Here is an 18507-nt window from a genome sequence, read left to right on the forward strand (position 1 = left end):
ATATTTCTATGAAGAATATGGGCGTGATGTGACACTCACTTTTTCCTATTTGGTTCCATAGCACATGTCCTCTCTCCCTTGGCCCCATGCATGCTCTGCGTTTCGGCCTGCCTTGCAAGCAACACCACCAGTCAGTTATCTCTAGAAAGATCTGAGCTGAACAAAGCCAAGCGGTCTGAGATTGTTTTCCAGCAACCACATAGTTTCTATTGATGCACTTTCCTTTAGTGTTTAAGTTACTGTAGACCAACAGAACAAAGATATCCTGGGGATATCAATAGCTGTTGCATTTTTAAAACAGCAACCCTCAGGGCAGGTAGGCAAAGAGAAATTTCCTGATGCCTGTCATTGTGGGCGTGAGAGCTGAAGGTTTATATAAGAGCATGAATTGGGCCATGTTTGATATTCATTGGGAGACCTGCAGCTGATACCTTATGCAGGTGCTGCTTCTTTGACTATGGAAGTGGATGGGTTTTGCTGCCGGCCATGTTAGCGCAGCCGGAGTCCAGCACCAGCATGCATGGTAGACCTGACAGCTGTAGCAGTGGATTTAAAGGAGGCCAAGCTGATCACTGTCTTTCCTGGCAAATACCTTCCTCAGGTGACTCCACTGAAGGAAGTTACTCATTCACCCTATCTGAGCAATTAGCTTCGCTGCCAATGGTAACCTGGCTGAAATGAATTGAGAGACTCAGATGTTTGATTCAGAGAAGACCCTGAGTGTTTGCTAACTTACTGAGAATGATCTGTAGTTTGGATTCTTTTTCTTTCCCTCCCTTCTTTCAGCCTCCACCAGTCTGCCCCTCCTCATCCTCCTCTTCCCCTCAGACTCTTCAGGCTATTGGTCCCTGATCCTTCCTTTGTCCCTCCTCCAAGATCAGCTCTCTGGCTTGTTCCACAGACTCTCAATACTTCTCTTTCCTTCCCTGACTTCCAATGGCCTTGACCCCAAAAGGTTCCATGCTCATGGTGCTATCCTGCCAAGTTCTGAGAAGTAGGTCTGGCAGCCTCTGCTGAGCTGCTTGTTATTGTCAGGTCTCTCTCTCTGGCTCTGCTAGATCAGAGAACTCAGAAGTTATCACACTCCAGAGAAAGATAAAATGTGAAGACAACATCTGCCTTAGTAGAGGTTCCAGAGCTGCTGAGATCCTGCATTGGTTTTGCAGGATCATTGCCAAAGGCAGGGGAGGCAACCGGGAATCGGAGCAAGATGGAGAAGGGGGAGTACTTAACCAAATGGATCTGACCTTCAAATAGTGCTGGTTTGCATCCGCGTCTGGCTTGAGCAGGGATCTGCTTGGTTTCCAATGAAGTGTGCTGCATCCTGCCTGTCCCGAAACTCACCCTGCCTAAAACTTGCCCATCCTGTTCCAATTCCTTCCTCTTTGTTGCCTGTGTTCAAAGTGAAACTTGCCAATGACTGTAGTGAGTTTCACTTTGCAGATAGGGGTTGGGGCAGTAAATGAGGGTGAAAAATAGTCACTGATTCAGAGCAATCTTAATTGCCCTGACTGATCTGGGTTCAGTAAAATAACATATGCTTTAAGGCAGCCAAATGCAGGGACATACCTTAAGGAGCAGAGAACATAAGCCATGTTTACAGAATGGGGAGCTTATTTTGGAAAGCAGTGACTCTGGAAAGGACTTAGGGGTCATTGCAGACAATCAGCTGACCATGAGCTCCCGATGCGATCCTGTGTCCCAGAGGGCTTCTGCAGTCCTCCAGTGTGTAAATCAGAATGTCAGGAAGATGATGTAACTTGCTCATGTGGCATTGGTGAGTCCATTGCCGCAATACTGTTTCATTCTGGTGTCCATGCTTGAAAAAAGATGGTGAAAAATTGGAGGGTGTTTGGAGATGTACTACACAAAGGATTCAAGGTCTGGAAAACCTGCTTTAGGATGAGAGAATTAAGGAGCTCCGTCCATGTACCATATTGAAGAGAAGGTTGAGAGGGGACTTGATAACAACCTGTAAGTACCTACAAAGGAAGAGTACACCTGATTTCAAGGGCCCCCTAAATTTAGCATAACAAAATCCAATGGCTGGAAGTTGAAGTTAGAAAAGTTGAAATTGGAAATCAGATACAACTTTCTGTCAGCGAGGGAAATTAACCACTGGTTAATTTTGCGAAGGAAAGTGGTAAATTTATCATCATTTGCAATCTTTAAATTGAGCCTGGATCTCTGCTCTAATTTGATCACAAGTTTATGGGCTTGATAGTGGTCACCCATGAAATGGAATAATGGCCTTCTCCGCAGGAATTACTGGTGAAATTCTGCAGCCTGTGTGTTGATCTCTTCCGGCTTAAAATGTGTGACTCAGACTGCCCATAATGCTCTGGAGCAATCAGGACCGAGAAAGGGAGGAAGAGTGAGGCAAGAAGAAACAGGAGGGAAGAAGATGAGGAAGAGAGCAGCAAATTGCAAGGGAACAGAAGGGGAAGAGAGAAAAGGGTGAAGAGAAGAGCAATCGATAGTAGGAAGGGATGATAGAGGAGGAAGGATGGTCTAGTGAACAGAGCACTGGACTTGGACTCAGGAATGTTAGGGCCGATTCTTGTGTGACCTTGGGCAAGTCACTTAGTCTCTCTGTACCTCAGATCCCCATCTGTTCACTGGGGGTAATAGCACTGCCCTGCCTCAAAGGGGTTTTGTGAGGGTAAAATCCCTTAATGGTCGGGAGCTTCTCAGATGCTATGGTGATGAGGGTGATATAAGTAGCTAGACAGATGCTCCAGCTTGTTAATAAAACAAAAACAACAGGGAAGAATGCTGTGTACTCCAGCAGATAAGAGGAATTAAAACACTTGGAATAAATGGGGAGGGGGGGAATAAGTGACCTCTTACTTTTGTGGAAATGAACATGTTTAGAATCAGTGGCAGCCATCTACTCTGGTCACTAATTGCAGTATCCTCTCCTTCGTTCTGTCCTCGCTTGCCCTGCAAAAGTTAGGCATGTTCCTCTTTTATTGGAAACAAGCCCATTCTCATCTATTCTGGGGCAGATCACTGCGGAGCATGGGTCTGTTCTTTTTTTTTTTTTTTAAATGGGCTTCTCTCCTATCCCTACTTTAAATAAATGTGCATTAGATAGTGAAATTTAAGCTCCCCAACGCAGATCATTTATTCCCTCACAAGTTGTTGTTGTTGCCTCCTGGTTTTTGCATGTTACGCAGTCTGGGTACCATAATTGCAGCTCCTTCTGTGTTAGAAATAGCTTTCATATGCTGTTTGAATTTCTGAATACAAGTGCTGCTGAGATGCTGTGAACGTCACTGCAGAACCTCCGGTATAACCACACTGGAGGATTGCATCTTACTTTACAAATGGCAAACACAGTTGTGTTTTCCTGAGAGGTGGGTTTCATGAATGTCTGCATGTTCAGGACATACGCCTTTAGGATTCTGTTTCACCCCACCTTTCATAGGGTGGGAATACAAGCATAGACGTGTCTTGTGAGACAAAAAGTTGAGAAAATCTTTAGAACATATATGGGTGTAATCAGGAAAAAAAATCTAATTCTGAAAGTGCTGTAATTTGCACAGGGTGTGTGAGTACTGGCAGCATGGTTTAACATGATGTAACAGCCACACAAATACCATGAAAGGCTAACCAGAGTGGGCTGGATTTTCCTCTCAATTAAACTCATAGTCTCAAAGTGAATTGGGTCTCACAGCTATGTAGGAGAGCAGAATTTAGCTCCATACAGTCATTCATTTCTTTGCAAAAAATTAGTATGTTGAAAGGTTGCTCGAGTCCTGTGCATGTACGAGTATCTTCTTCTGCTCAAGAGAGAACATATCCATTGCCTGAATGGTGTATGTATGTAATATAGCGCAGGAATATCCAAACAATTACTGGGTGATGGCCTTACTGCAGAGTTTACCCAAAGATAAAGGTATTAGCCTGCTCATTATAATTGGGGCATTTCCATTCTCTTCTTTTGGCCGTATAAGGGAAAAGATTCACAGTGCACAATGTGCACTTTCATGGGAACCTGCCACAAAGAGACAGTTTCAACCTGTCCCCATGAATTACTAGTTCCCAGCAAACTATGGTTCCATGACATAATTCCTTCCCTGTTCAGACAGAATCAGTCGGGGGGAGGAGTGCAGCAGCCCATAGCCATCAATGCAGAGTTTTTGGAGGGTAGTAAACATCATTTCCAGAAGAGTGGCCTTTTTTTTTTTTTTTTTTTTTTTGGCAATGGCAGTTTGCTTAGATGAACCCCCGCACCCCCCCCAACACCTTTTGCAATCAGATCCTCATGGACAGACCTTTGCACTCTCATGTAGTTCCATTGATATCAGTGGGTCCTTGCAGGAGTCTGCCTGTAAAGATCTGGTGGTTTTGTTTACATGTAATGCAGGGCAGACTGTTTCCACCTAGTACCATGAAGCCCAAATCCTGGTCAATGCTATACCAATACGTATATTTTACAATAATCAAAGTTGCTCCTCTGAGTGTCTAATTGTAGCCGCAGGCGCTATTCTAATTTGCACGTAGCTATTTTGCAGATGCAAAATTGGGATGTAAATGGAGTTCCCCAAAAGCGTGACTAGCCTAGATGAAAATACCAAACTCAACACACCAGTGATTTTTAAAAGCACAAAAAGCCCATGTTATTTTAGGAGTGAAAGTGCAAATAGGCAAATTGCTACAAAACTCATTTTTAAAAACTCAGTGGCAATGTAGTTTTTCATTAATCTGTTAATCTTTTTCCTTTAAGCTTGTCATGAGTCCTGCTCTGCATGCTGGGGGCCTGCTGAGAACAACTGCTTGGCCTGCAAGGACGGGTCTCACGTTTTAAATGCCGGGCTCTGTGTGGCCAGCTGTGGTCACGGGTTTTATGTGAAGAATGGAATCTGCAATGGTAAATCTTTGTTTCTCTTTTTCTCTGACATGAACTTTGCACGTGCATGACAGAAGGGAATCAATATGTTGTGTAGCCAGCCAGCAAACACGATTGTAGATGTATATCTGAGAGACCAGACACACCCTATTCCATAAATGTTTAGTGAGAAATGCTGCTTCTTGTTTATAAGATTTACTAGCTCATTTAAAATGATCAGGTGCTGAAAGGTTTAAGGCTGTTTTGTTCACTGAGCAGCATGAAAGCAAAAATGAGATGATCCTTCGGGCTTGACACATCCGCTTGACTGTGGAAAGAGCAACGACCTTTGCCAGCAGATTGCTTGAAGATGTGCAGTAATCCACAGCTCGGTGACGAAACAATGCCTGCAGCACGGGGGAATCTTTTGAAGGACAGAGAGAAAGAGAAGGAAACGGGGGCAACGAATATAAGTCTTTAGAGACCGGTAGAGCTGGGCAGATAATGAGAAAAAACGTAGGAGTTGCCAGAGTGGATCAGACCCAAGGTCCATCTAGTGTACTAACCTATCTCTGACAGTGGTCGCTACCAGCTGCGTCAGAGGAGGTGAGACGAAACCCTTCAGTAGGCGGATGTGGGATAATCTGCCCTTCCTAAGAGTTTCTGATGTCCCAGCTACCTGAAGGAAATTGGCACTGGGGTGATTACGTGGTGGTTGTTGCACTTTACAAATCCCAAAAGTAAGCGTGCTGCCTCAGCTAACCCAGGAACTCGCCAAAGTGAGATGAACGGGGGCAAACTCATGTATGTGAGGGGCTGGCTCTGCATCGATGTCGTTCGTTGTCATTCGTGTCGTGCAAAGCACCGTCGCATCACATCGCAATGAATGGTAAAATCACAGCACGCAGGAGTCGCTGTCAAGCCATCTTCAGCCACGTTTCACGGTCTTCTCGCAGCCTTAAGAAGTGCACCATACTACCTCCCATCCAGCCGGCCACATCATCAGACCACGCTCGCTGTGGGTGTCCCCTTCTGCTGGCATTTGACACCAATCGCTGCAAACCTTGCTCTGGCAATCTTCCTCTGCTCATCCAACCCACGTGTCCCGCAAACTCCAATTATTCTCGTCTGATAGTCTTGACAATATCAGCTATCACTCCATTTATGCTGTAAATTTGGGTGATTACCTCCTTGTTAGTCATGTGGGAGGTATAGCTAATGCGCAGCTGTCACCGGTAGCATTTCAATTCAAAGGCAGAAAGCCTCTTGGGTGTCTGTTGTCTTAGCATCCGTATCTCACGCACACACAGGCAAAAGACTGCAGCAGTGTCATTTTATACTTCATGGTAATACCTTTGCTTCTCCAGATGTGGTTGAATGTTGCTAGAGCAGCCATCATGAATCCAGTTCTATGTCTGGGGTCTCTAAGAGTTCGGCATCCCTTGTCGTCACACTACCCAGCTCTTTGGAGTGCTCACCACACTCCAGTGCCTCCTCAGATGTGGGTAGGAATATCTTGGCCTTTTCAACAGACTTAGATGTCACCATTGTTCTTGTCTTTTCCTTTGATCTCTGTATATCTAATTTCTCTGCTTCCCTCGCTGCTCTGTCTAGAAATTTTTGCACCTCTTCTTGTGACCATCCAATCAGGTCAATATCAATATCACTGGCGAAACACAGATGACTAATTGTTTGGCCACGTGTACACCCTCCTGTAGGTTTCCATCAGTGGCTCTTCTTACAATTTCTTCAAGATAACCGTTGAAAAGGGTCAGGAATAGCATGCAGCCTTGCCTGACTCCTATCCTCAAGTCAAACCAACTGCTTTGCTCATACCCCGCAAACACCAAAGCCGTTGCACTGCTGTAGAGCTTTTGTATCCGCCGTATTACATTTTCACCAACTCCAACCAGCCGCAGGATTGTCCAAAGAGGCTTATGCCATCTGTTTCAGCAAAATCCATGAGGACATGGACCGCCTTCCCGCCGTTTCCTAGCACTAGCTTGCATAGCACATGAGGATTGAATATTTGCTCCACCGTCTCTCTTTTGGGTCTAAACCCAGCTTGTTCTTCAGCCAGAAAGTTCTCTCTCTTGGGCTTTCTCTTCAGGATGGTGCTCAGCATTATTTTGCTAGGGCTATATCAATAATGAGATTGTGGAAATTATTGCACAAACAGCCGGGTTCCCATTTTTATGAACAGGAACCATCAGGGACTGTGTCCAAGTCTTGGTCCATATTCCAGACTCCCAAATCATGAGCTTATGGGGTGCGTGTATGAGTGTCTCTCCATCACTTTTAATTGATTCTGCTTGTATGTTATCTCTGTAGTTACACCTCTACAGATGTCCTTAGTAATACTTATGGTTACGAAGAAAACCCTCCGAATGCAAACTGATGTCTGCTGCATTCAGAAAATGTGAAAGAGGGCTGTGACCTTTCCACCTTACATTCATCTCAATGGGGTGTTAACTCTCAAGTCTCTTTCTGATGGAAAATGAAAATTGTAGACATTGCTAAGAATTTATCTGGGTCGGGAGAAGATGGGACATAAGCCTATTTTTTTCAAATCTACAATTCCTGAGAAGAAGACCTTTAGGATTTTCGGAGTCTCCAGAGGCCATGTCTCACTGATTCTTTACTGACAATTTTCCACTGTTGCTGTAATAAAAGTGCATCTCCACTGGTGATAGCAGTAGTGAGAGCACTAGTGCAGAGCAGCTGCTGCTGTTTCTACTATGGTGTAACTCAGAATTCCACTAGTTCTTTAGGGCAATTAGAGATCTGTTCTGACTTCTTTCATATATGTTACTCGGCATGCAGTGAAAGGCAAGAGGAAGGGTTTGATTTACTGTAACATTTGAAAGTGTCTCCGTAACAAGGAAGGAGCTGGGCATGACTATATTTTGCTATATTGTATACATACAACCAGATTGGGAACACCGCTGTTCCTTTCATAATGGTGCATTTCATTAATGATCTGTCCTCTTGGCAGCTTGTGACCAGTCCTGTGAAATATGTTATTCAGACCAACCCAGATGTTTAACCTGTGCTTCAGATAAGGTGTCACACAGTGGGAAATGCATTTCAGAATGCCCTGGTGGGTATTACACAGACAACACTCGGAGATGCAGAGGTAAGAGGCATTTCTGCTTGGCACTTGTTGCGTGACCTTTCTGATGACCTTCAAGGCACATTCCGAAGCTCATCTTCTTTTGCGAGCGGGTGGGGTACAGAATTATCTGAGGAGACGGGGTTTGAGTTTTTAAGTTGCTCAGTTAACTTGGGGTGGATTATTTTAAATGATCTCCTTTGCAAAGCGTTTTGAGATCTATGAGTGAAAAGCACTATGCAAGAGGAAATTATTTTTCTTATTATTTATTATCCTCACTGTCATTACGTTAACATGTGACCGAATACTGTGGATGTGTGCGGAGTGAGAGATGACTTGGTTGGCAGCATGGTACAGTAGCCGGCAGCATGACTACAAGCAGATTAAGTATGCTATTCCACTTATATGCTCTCTGTTTCTCCACCAGCTTGTCACAATTCTTGTGCCAGTTGTATTGGACCATTGGCTACCCAATGCACTTCCTGTTCCCTTTCTCTGGGATTGCGCCAGGGCCAGTGTCTGCCTGCCTGCGGAGAGGGCTTTTATCACGATCACAATGTCTGCAAAGGTAAACTATGTATTTTGAACCAGATCCTCAGTAAAGTATAAATCAGTCAAATTCCATTAGCTGATTTAGAGCAGCTGAGATTCTGCCCCATTACCGTATACTGAAGTAAGGTGAGGTGTGTGAAATTCCCACTTTTTGCTTCATTTTCCCCCCACAACAAACACACACAAATGATTAGTTTTTGATTTTTTTTCCCCAGGGGTTGCTCCCTCTGGAGATTTCCTCCCTCCCCATATTGTTACAGTAGGCCAACATGACAATGTTTCCTATATTTTTCTCATGACAGTTAACTGTGCATACAATTTCATATTAAAATTCAGTGGATTTGCTCATGCAAAAGGTAATTTCCCCTGGGCTGCAAAGGAAAGTATGAACATTCAGGGGACTCAGTTTACACTTCTCATAAACCCTTCAAAACCCTCCTTTTCCCCTCCTCCCTGTCTCCCCCCAGCTTCCCCAACAACACAGTGTTGGTTTAGGCAGCTCTACAGGTAAAAGGAAAATGGAGTTGCCTAAAACACCAAGCTGCCGTGTGCTCCCCTTTAGGATTTTGAAAAAAAATAGGTTTTATTTTTTAATTGGGAAAAGATGTCAAATCTATTTTCACCATTTCATTATATAAAACAAAGCATCCCATTGGATTGTGGAATAGCCTCCCAAAGGAGGCTGCGCATACCCCATTAGTTAACTCATTTAAAATTATCTGGTGGGATTTTCAGATGCATTGGCCTAATTCTGCTCCTCTGGAAATGGGTGATAAAACTCCCATTCCCTTCAATGGGAGTCGAATTTGGCGGGTGCTTGAGAGAAACCCACCCACGCGTAATGCTTGACGAATCTCCTGTACGGAGCAATCCAACACTCTGAGGTGACTGAAGATGATGATTTATCTATTTTTTTTCCCACCAGCTCTCATTTTTATGACAGGATTCTATGGTTTGCCTTCAGATTATCCGGCTTCTGTCAGTTTAAGGATGATGTCCTTTGATCCATGACTTCATATTCCATTGCTCTTGTACAGGTTGCCATCCATCTTGCCGTGCCTGTGTGGGGCCAGAGAACTCTCACTGCACCCAGTGCAGGAAGCCAGAGGAGGTATTGCAACCTGGACAGCTCCTCAAGGGAGCACTGTATGGCATTTGCCTTTCTCAGTGCAAAGCCCAATTCTACCTCGAGAACACCAGAGTGTGCAGAGGTGAGGAAAAGAGCTGGCCAAATGATACTTGAGTGCTTTCAGCGTACGTGCCGGTCTTCATTAGGTTTTAAATACAGTATTGGGAATAACTGGGCTGTGTGTGATACTGGATGTGCTTGTGACATGCTACAAGCTACTGTCTGGCTTGTGGCACCAATAAGTTATCAACCTGAAACGTGTAGCGTTTCATAACCTAAATGTGCTCAGCTGATGTTTGTCCTGAACGCTGGTGTTTTTGAGAGAAAATATCATTTTAAAAATGTGTAAGATTCTAGCAGGTCCAGGTACGTTTTTATGGCTCCTAGAGTAGGTCTGCATTGGTGTTCCCGCTCCATTGAACACAATGGTAGGAGTTTCACCAGTGACTTCAACTGGAGCAGGAGCGAGCTCCAAGTGCGGAAATTCTTGCAGGGGTTGCAGAAAATGTTTAGTTGTCTTGCTTGTTCCTGAAGCAATTTAACAGGAGTGCTGCTTTTGTAAAGAACTGTATGAGCAAGTCTGCACCCAGCACACCTTTCAGCCATGGCTATCTTAATGCATTCTGGGTATCCTGACGGACCTATCCCATCATGCCCAGCACTGTGACTGGGAACAGAGACTTTTAGGTAAATTCCAAACAGAAGGCCTTACACTGTGGGATGGCGTTAGGAGGACAGGCTGAAGTGATACAGGTGGAATGCTTGTGGCTTCCCAGCCATGCTGAGAGGAAACCGTTGTAGATGGCACTGGGTCAGCCAAACCCAGACTATAAGAGTGCTAGTCCGGATGTTGCAACCAGCTAGTAGAGCCAATGGCTGTATACAGCTTGGGACAGCTTTGCAAGCAGGTACATGGCACAGTTTGCTACAACAACTTTTCACGCAGTGCAGGCAGGGCAGGTGAAGCGTTTACTGTGGAAGCCTGGAACCAGCTCAGGCCACCTTTGGACTTAGGCTATGTGTACACTGGAGCGGGGGGTGGAAGTTCCAGGTAGGCATGCTCACTCGCTAGTGTGCTAACAGCAGTAGCGTAGCTGCAGGAATGCAAGCAGTGGGATGGGCTAGCCGCTCGAGTACAATCCCCCGGGGACATACTCAGGACGGCTAGCCTCTCCCACTGCCCCTGCATCTGCTGTTAGTTTGAGAGCGCTGGCTTGATCAGAATTAGCGCAGGCATGACACCGCCAACCAAAGTCCGAAGTGAAATGGTACTTCTACAAATGACAGCTCTGCAGAAAGAGTCCCATGAGCCCCTATGCAGAATGAGCATTCTCATAGGCTAGATACTCTACAATTGTACAGCCTATTCAGCTAATTTGAGTGCTTCCCCCATACGTGCTTTGTGTTTGCTGGCAATGACTGTAACATAAAACTTATCTAGTGTATTCGTTTCACAGAAATTTGCTGGAGGGTCATTTCTTGCCTTAGAGGTGCTTAAAAGAGAAAAACACATTGTTAACACAAGATAGTTCTACAAAACAATCAGCTGTACAGGCTGTAACAGGTACAGTGCTCTAGTTCTCCTCTCAGAGGCGTCCGCGTCAGGTTTGTATCCATCTTACAGTCAGCTGAACAGGTGCCAAGCGAAAGGAATTTGCACGTATGTAGATTTAAGCGATTAAGAGGCAAGCAAGAGAAGAGAACATCTCTTGATTGTCCTAAGTGTTTTCTGTGCCAGCCTCAAATCCATAATTCAATCACTCTTGACATTTTTCTTCAAGTAACATTCCAGTCATTGTTTTCAGCGCAATTGCAGTTCTGTGCGTGGGGATGGATAACAAGAACTTGTTGTTTTTCTTGCTGCTTAAATTTCTAGAGGCGGATCTTCAGCAGGTGCAAATTGTCATCGCGCCATTTAAGTCCATAGAGCTGTGGCAGTACATCAGCGAAGGGTCTGCCGCAGAGCAGGCTGGAATATTTCTAAGAAACAATTTCATTGGAAGATGCCAATTTTAGAACGTGGCACGTTACACCGAAGCATCTTGGTTTCAATGAACTTGCCATGACAAAGGCTGCCAGGGCCCACAGCGTGGGGAAAGCGCTGGCCTTACAGGGCTCCCAGACTCCCTGCCGTGAAGCCGGGAGCCCCAGCTCTTGCTGGGGCTTGGCTCTAAAAGTAACTGGATGGATGCTTATTCACCCTTCTAGCAATGCAAACTCTGCAACTGACGTGAACAAATGCCTGTAAATAGGCAAAATTTGCATTTACTGTTTGAGAGGTCGGGCTTGAAAGTTTTCTCCATACAGGTTTGGATTATCTCAGGTATCCACGGAAACATTCTTGTCCGTAATCTGAAACTCTTGAAATTTCCCTGACAACATTGGGTCAAATTGATCCCTGGTCTAACTCTCTTGATTTCAGTGGAATTAGCTACACCAGAGGCTGTGTGCTCCCGTGGAAAAGGGCACAGCGCTAGTAGTCAGGATCCCTGGGTGCTGCTCCTAGCTCTGCTACTGACCCACTGAGTGACCTTGGGCAAGTTCCTTCACCTCCTGGTGCCTGTTTCCTCCCATCCTTTGTCCGTCTTGTCAGTTTAGATTGTAAGCTCTTAGAAGCAGTCCCTGCCTGCCCCAGGCTTTGTGTTCTGCAGCAGGGGTTCTCAACCTTTTACTCTCTGAGGCCCCCTTGACTTGCTATAAAAACTCCAGGGCCCAGCGGGGGTCGGGGGGCCTTGGGGTCGAGGATCAGGACTTCAGCCCCACTGGAGTGCTGGGGATCAGGGCTTCAGCCCTGCAGGAGGCGCCCAGGGATTGGTCTCTGGGTTTCAGCTGCGGGACCCCTCAGCCCCCTTGAAAGGGCTCTCAGACCCACAGGGGGCTTTGGACCCACCGTTGAGAACCTCTGTTGTACAGTGCCTAAAACAGTGGGGCTCTGCTCTCCATTGGGTCCTGTAGTCTCTGCTCTAATACAAATGGATAACAATCAGCAGGGTTGCAGTTGGCCTGTTTTGGGGCGCAAAAGCGTAGAGTCATTGATTGTGCATGTGGCAGTGATTTATTTCAGCTCTCTCTCACACTCTGACTTCAGGCTGGACAGTCCTGTTAATCAGGGCTGATTTCCCTTATTAGGTGAGAAGTCAAGTGACTAGTCCTCAATAGAGCTGTTGCTGCTGCCACAGAATGGTGCTGGGGCAAGGCCACAGAAGGTAGCGACAGGGAAGACCGACACGCAGGGTGTGGACCGACCGTGACAGATGATTTCCTGGTGTGCTGCTCCTGTGGAAGGGCAGACGCCCGCTGCTGTTCCAGGGAGGATGGGGAAGGTATAAGACCATTTCTACACGAGCACTTATGTCGGCAAAACGTTTGGTCACTCAGGGGTGTGAAAAAACACACCCCCTGACCAACATCTGTTTGCCGTCCTAAGCGCATGTGTGTATAGCACTGTGTTGGCGGGAGATGCTCTCCCGGCGACGGAGCTACCGCCGCTCGTTGAGCTGGTTTTGTTGGGCCGACGGGAGAGCTCTCTGTCGCTGGCGTAACGGGGCTGCGCGAGCGCTCCTGGAGTGGCACCGCTGTAAGCTTGTAAGTGTAGACCTGGCCTAAGACAGCAGCTTGCACCCAATTCTTCCGTTCTCAGAACGCAAGCGTGATCTTTGTGAGAGAGGCGGGTTAAATGCAGTTACTTGTGGTTGCTCTTTGTATAAATTATTCCCGGAAGACAACATTTGTACCTTTTGCCTGTATTACGGCCTCTCACTGGCAGAGAAGCCTGTCGAGTATATGGCTTATTGCCTTAGCGGAAAAGGTAAGCTAGCCGGTGAATGAAATCATCTCAGTCCAGGACAGCAACAGCAAGCACAGGCTGGAAACCAATTTGTCTTCCTCTTTGTTTTCTTTTCTTTTCCTGTAGAGTGCCACTCCTCATGCTCAGCCTGCACGGGGAGAGCGCCCCACAACTGCACGGCCTGCTCCTCCCCCCGTGTCCTACATGATGGCCAGTGCTTATCCGAGTGCCCGGAAGGATTGTACAGCCAGAATGCTCTTTGCCATTGTGAGTGCTTCGCAGAGAGACCTACAGTATATACTGCTGCATCTTACTGCTTGAACATTTCAATGCAATTAGACACGCTGTCAGGTTATAGGAGGTTATTCAGTAATTTCAGGAGAGACTCATATGGTCCAGCTTCAGCAGCTGGATTATTTTACCAGAGAGAGAGAGAGATGTTAAATAAAAAAATTATAACCCACTCTGCTCGACTGGATTGGAGTGAAAATATACTGCATTTTATTGCAATAGGCTGCGGTGGTGTTCTCAGCCAACATACCATGGGGGAAGAGTTCTTTAACATACTGTGTGGTGCTTAAGCGGGATTCTGCATTCAGAAGGGCTGGTTTTACTAAGGCAGTATCGTCCAGTGGATAGAGCATTGCAAGACTGTGGCCTTAGTCCCTGCTCTGAAGATCTTACAGTTTAAATGCATAACAGAAACAGTAGAGTGAAGGACCAAGCTAGGCTGTCCAGTGATGCTCTCATATACACGGGTGCCACTCTCTTAGGGCCAAATTCGGTGCTGGTGTCACTGGGTGCAACTCCACTAACTAAAGTGGATTTGTGCCGGAGCTGTATTTGGCTTAATGACTTCAGTGGGAGTTGTGCATGTGAGTACGAGTGGGGCTCAGGCTGTCGTGCAGATATTACCTCCAATAGACTTAAATAAGGAGATGAAAACAAAATTGGACTGTGCTGGGAAGGCGAAGCAGTGGACTTAACTGGGTTATCTTTCTTTCCAGCCATCAGGGCTCAAGGTAACGTATTTTCTAGTTACACAGAATGCTCCAGAACATCTTTAAGAAAACCATCAAATGCTCAGTGTCTAGGCATTATGTAGCTGGAAATAGTTTTCTGCCTTTCAAAACAAATAATTTTGTATTTGGGATGAGGAAACAGATCTCTTGTTTTTATAGCATTTATTTGTTTGTAATCGTAGGAACATATGAAGTATGCTAACCTAAATCTTCAACAAAGCTCCCATTTAATTTCCATGGGAATTTGTGTGTATGGATCAAGAGCAGTATCTAGTTTGTGCATCCACAGACAGCAAAGAATTACCATTCTATTTTAATAATGGAAAATAAGCATGACAATAGTCAGCTAGATTTTTTTTTAAGAACCTTTGAATGGTTTATGCTCAGTGGTTCAAAAGGCTAGAAAAACATTGTCACTGCGAATTAGATTATTTTTACTCTGTGGTTTACTATAGGACTGGGTTTGAGGAGGAAATTATGCAATTGCGTGAGAAAACACATAATTCTAAATGGGTGTACTTTAATTCTAAGTGGGTGTACTTATCGAACTAGGGAAGGGTGTTGTATTTCTGACGTGCACATCAGCTGCAGTATAATTATGAGTTATAAGCTTCTTCAGCCAATCAGTTTTCATCCAAGTCATTTAATCTAATATAATCAGATTACCAGAATCAGTCACTCTGTGGCTGAATGGCACAATGAATTCCTATGTACCCATTGAGCCAGAATCTGGGGATTTGGTGCAATCTTTTGTTATTAGCTGCTGACCCCAGGAAGGGGGTGGGGGGGAAGGGCAAGGTTTGAAATGTGATATGTTTCTCAGACTTCGTATCAAGGTCATCAACTGGTTTTATCAGATTGCAGTCATTGTCCATAAATGTGTACTGGGCTGGATATTTTCAAAAAGGATACTAAATTTCTTCAATGAACTGGTTACCATTGGGTAGGAGGCCTCCAAATTGCAGAAACGAAGTTCCTCTGAGATCCCCTGTTCTATTTATTGGATTTTAGCCAAGAAATACTCTATAAAGATGTTTATTGGGCAGGTGATTACAAAAATTACATTGATTTTGGTGTTCTGTACTGCCACCGAGGAGATCCTGGCTCATGGCTAACTGTATGTTGCATTGAAATGTGTCTGATCCTGGGATGGTGGTGTTGTGTAAGTGGCAAACATAGGCATAAAGAAAATTACCTCATCTCACACCTTGCCAACATAGAACATCTATAGCTTTTAAACAGGCACAAGCAATAATGTTAACATAACCTGTGTCTACCCGATTTTTACAGTGTTTAAAATGTTTCATTCCATTTCATTCCAGCCTCTGAATAATAATAGTCAGGTGGCCCAGTCAGAAATAGGTGGTGATGACTTTTCAGGGCTAGAAGAAGGAGCTTTATATTATGTGAAATGGGAGATTCCTAGCTTTCCATTAGAGATCCAGCAATTATTTCTAGTCCGGGGAGGTCCTGCGATGTTGTTATACTTCTGAAGTTGCACACTTTTATTCAGGGGAATTTTTAGAGGTTTTTAGACATCATTAGTTTCAGTATTTTTTTTTTAATTTCCCTCAGAGGTCTGCACAGTTGGAATCCTGGTAATAAGACTCCTGGCTTTGTAGGTAGAAGGATGCAAAACATTGTCTCGATAAAAATATTTTAGAACACTCTTCATCTCTTTCTGGAGTCGTTTTACTGTAAAGTATGTGGCATGGTGTTTAGGTTTTATTGAGTGAGTTTGGGGGACACTTCCATAAATCACTCCTGGCTTCCCCATTCATGAGTAATGTGGCCATCCCGAACTCATACTAATAAAACTTTTATATCATGCCATCATGATCCTTTATCTCTCCCCTGTCTCTTGCTGTGCGTGCGTGTGTGTATGTGTATATATACACACAGGCTGGCAGATGATCTCTATATTTTATATGGATTTAGATCTTGATTTATGCAGAGGACAAGCACAAAGGTCTTTAATTTCCTGGTACTTGCCCCTTGTCAAGCCAAAAGAGGAGAGGGTGTAAAATCCTTCCAGATCAGAATTTGCTAGTCACTTATACTGTGGTAGCAATTTACACCTCCATTGCAGAGGTGTAAATGATGACACAAGGAGCTGGGCAATGGAGAATTAGGCCCTATGATTCCCCCCCGTGTGTGTCTATATATATATATGTATGTATGTTTTGCTGAGGTACTGATTATCTTAACAGCGAGTGTTGTTTTCTCATGTAGCCTGCCATCCATCCTGCAAAAAGTGCAAAGGTCCTTCAGACTCTGACTGCATAACCTGCCATCCCCATGCAACCCCTGTGAGTGGCAAGTGCAGGACCAGCTGCAAGGAGGAGCAGTACCTGAACCTTGTGGGATATTGTGTTGGTAAGTGAGAGGAGGAAATGGCACAGTCTGTACAGACTCCTGGCCATTCTTCAATAGTAACCAGATATTTCAGTGTACAACTGTAACATAAAGGAGTCAAAATGATAGTTACTGATAAAATAATATGACTAAAAAGTACTGCTAAACCACTAGACATACCATATGGCATGACCACTTACCACTGTGTTTTATTTCTCTTCGAGCTGTGTGAGGCCAATTGCAAATTATAGAAATACAGAGGTTTTCAGCTCTACCACCCATCCAGCACAAGGGACCCTGAGTTTAAGCTGCACAGATGGTGGAAGCCCATGGGTGCTGACTCAGTGCTTCTTCCTGAAGAGGTTGGTGGGATGCAGTCTTCTGCGGAGGGTCAAAAGCCACTCTGAGGCAGGGAGTTAGAGGAGAACTTGGGCAAATGAACCCACACCTGAGTTCCTCTTCTGTTCCCCTTGACTTCTCTAGCCCCAGCCCCAGTATATGCAGTCATTCCATGTGCAGCCCCAAAAGGGGAGATGGGCCGATTCTGATTGTCGAATGGACGGTCTTAAAAAACCCCACACAAACTAATCCCTGTCCCCCTGCTGCTAGCTGGTGTGAGTCAACAGGGACAAGAGATCTCTGATAGCTTTGATCTCTGTGGAGAATGGAAGGGGGTTCTCATCTCTGATCATGAGAGAGGGAGGTGAGGGCTGACTTGTCCTTCCCGGCTTGTTGCCGCTTATTTTGGGGAGGATTGGGCTTATGTCTGGAAAGTGGTATGTTGCAATATTATGAAAAGCAGTAGAGTGTTCACACAGTTAATGGTATCGTAACAAATCAGCTCTTATTTAACAGCTGCTGCCAGAGTATAATACAGACCTCAACTCTGCTGTGTTCAGTGATTGCTGATCCTCTTCAGAGGGTTTTAAGCAGCTGGAACTTGTACAATTTTGTAGACAGTTCAGTTAGGCAGTCAGACCACTGGACCACCTCCTGTTCCAGGCGAAGCTCTGGAATGGGGCTGCCAGTCATGGCAATCAGCTGTCTTTGGGTCTGTGGCCCCTCAGGGTGAATAGCCTGCCACTTAAGACACTGGACATGCTGTGTTCATCCCCTAAGGTCAGTGCCCTGAACTCAATTACCATACCAGGAAGGGCACCATCACAAGCTCCACCCCAGAGAAAGACGCAATCATAGGTGGTCATAATGCCTGAAGGGGCCTTCAGCAGCTGTTGACAAGAGAGTGGTATGCCTGGAGAATCAGGAACAGCGTGGGGGGCCAGCAGCCAAGGATGCTGCTTTACCACAGCATAGAGCTTCAGAAAGATGAATTAAAAACCCATCTCATGATTCTGAGAAACAGCTCATCGGGCCTTACAGGAATATTGGCATAGCTGGGTTTGATGTGTGCACTTTTGAGAGATAGGAGGATTTATTCAGAGGTTACTCTCTGTGGGTACTGTATACATGCACTTCAGCCTATCATCAGAAGCCACTAATTGCATTTACCTGTTTAAAAAGAAAAATCTCATTTAATCCATCATGCAGACAAGGATAAACATATTCTGGGAACAGTTCCAGTCACTTCTGAGCTGTATTGTTTCCATTTATTTATTTATTTTAGTTTATCAAAGAAAAGATACAGCTTGTGAGGCCTATGGCAGCACTGAGAGGCTCCAAGAAAGATAAATGATCTGAAGAAAGGAGGGGGAAAAA

The 18507-nt window shown here is 45.0% G+C and overlaps 1 protein-coding gene across 1 annotated transcript in view; it reads left to right on the plus strand.

Moving 5' to 3' along the window:
• Positions 1-18507, plus strand: part of FRAS1 (Fraser extracellular matrix complex subunit 1) — a 295924-nt gene that overhangs the window by 151299 nt on the left and 126118 nt on the right. The window contains exons 15-20 of the mRNA XM_074950462.1: positions 4733-4876; positions 7830-7970; positions 8374-8514; positions 9536-9709; positions 13541-13681; positions 16669-16812. Of these exons, the coding sequence (XP_074806563.1) occupies positions 4733-4876; positions 7830-7970; positions 8374-8514; positions 9536-9709; positions 13541-13681; positions 16669-16812 (885 nt within the window). The remainder of the gene's footprint in view (positions 1-4732; positions 4877-7829; positions 7971-8373; positions 8515-9535; positions 9710-13540; positions 13682-16668; positions 16813-18507) is intronic.

This window comes from Natator depressus, chromosome 4, assembly GCF_965152275.1.
Source record: "Natator depressus isolate rNatDep1 chromosome 4, rNatDep2.hap1, whole genome shotgun sequence".
NCBI lineage: Eukaryota > Metazoa > Chordata > Testudines > Cheloniidae > Natator > Natator depressus.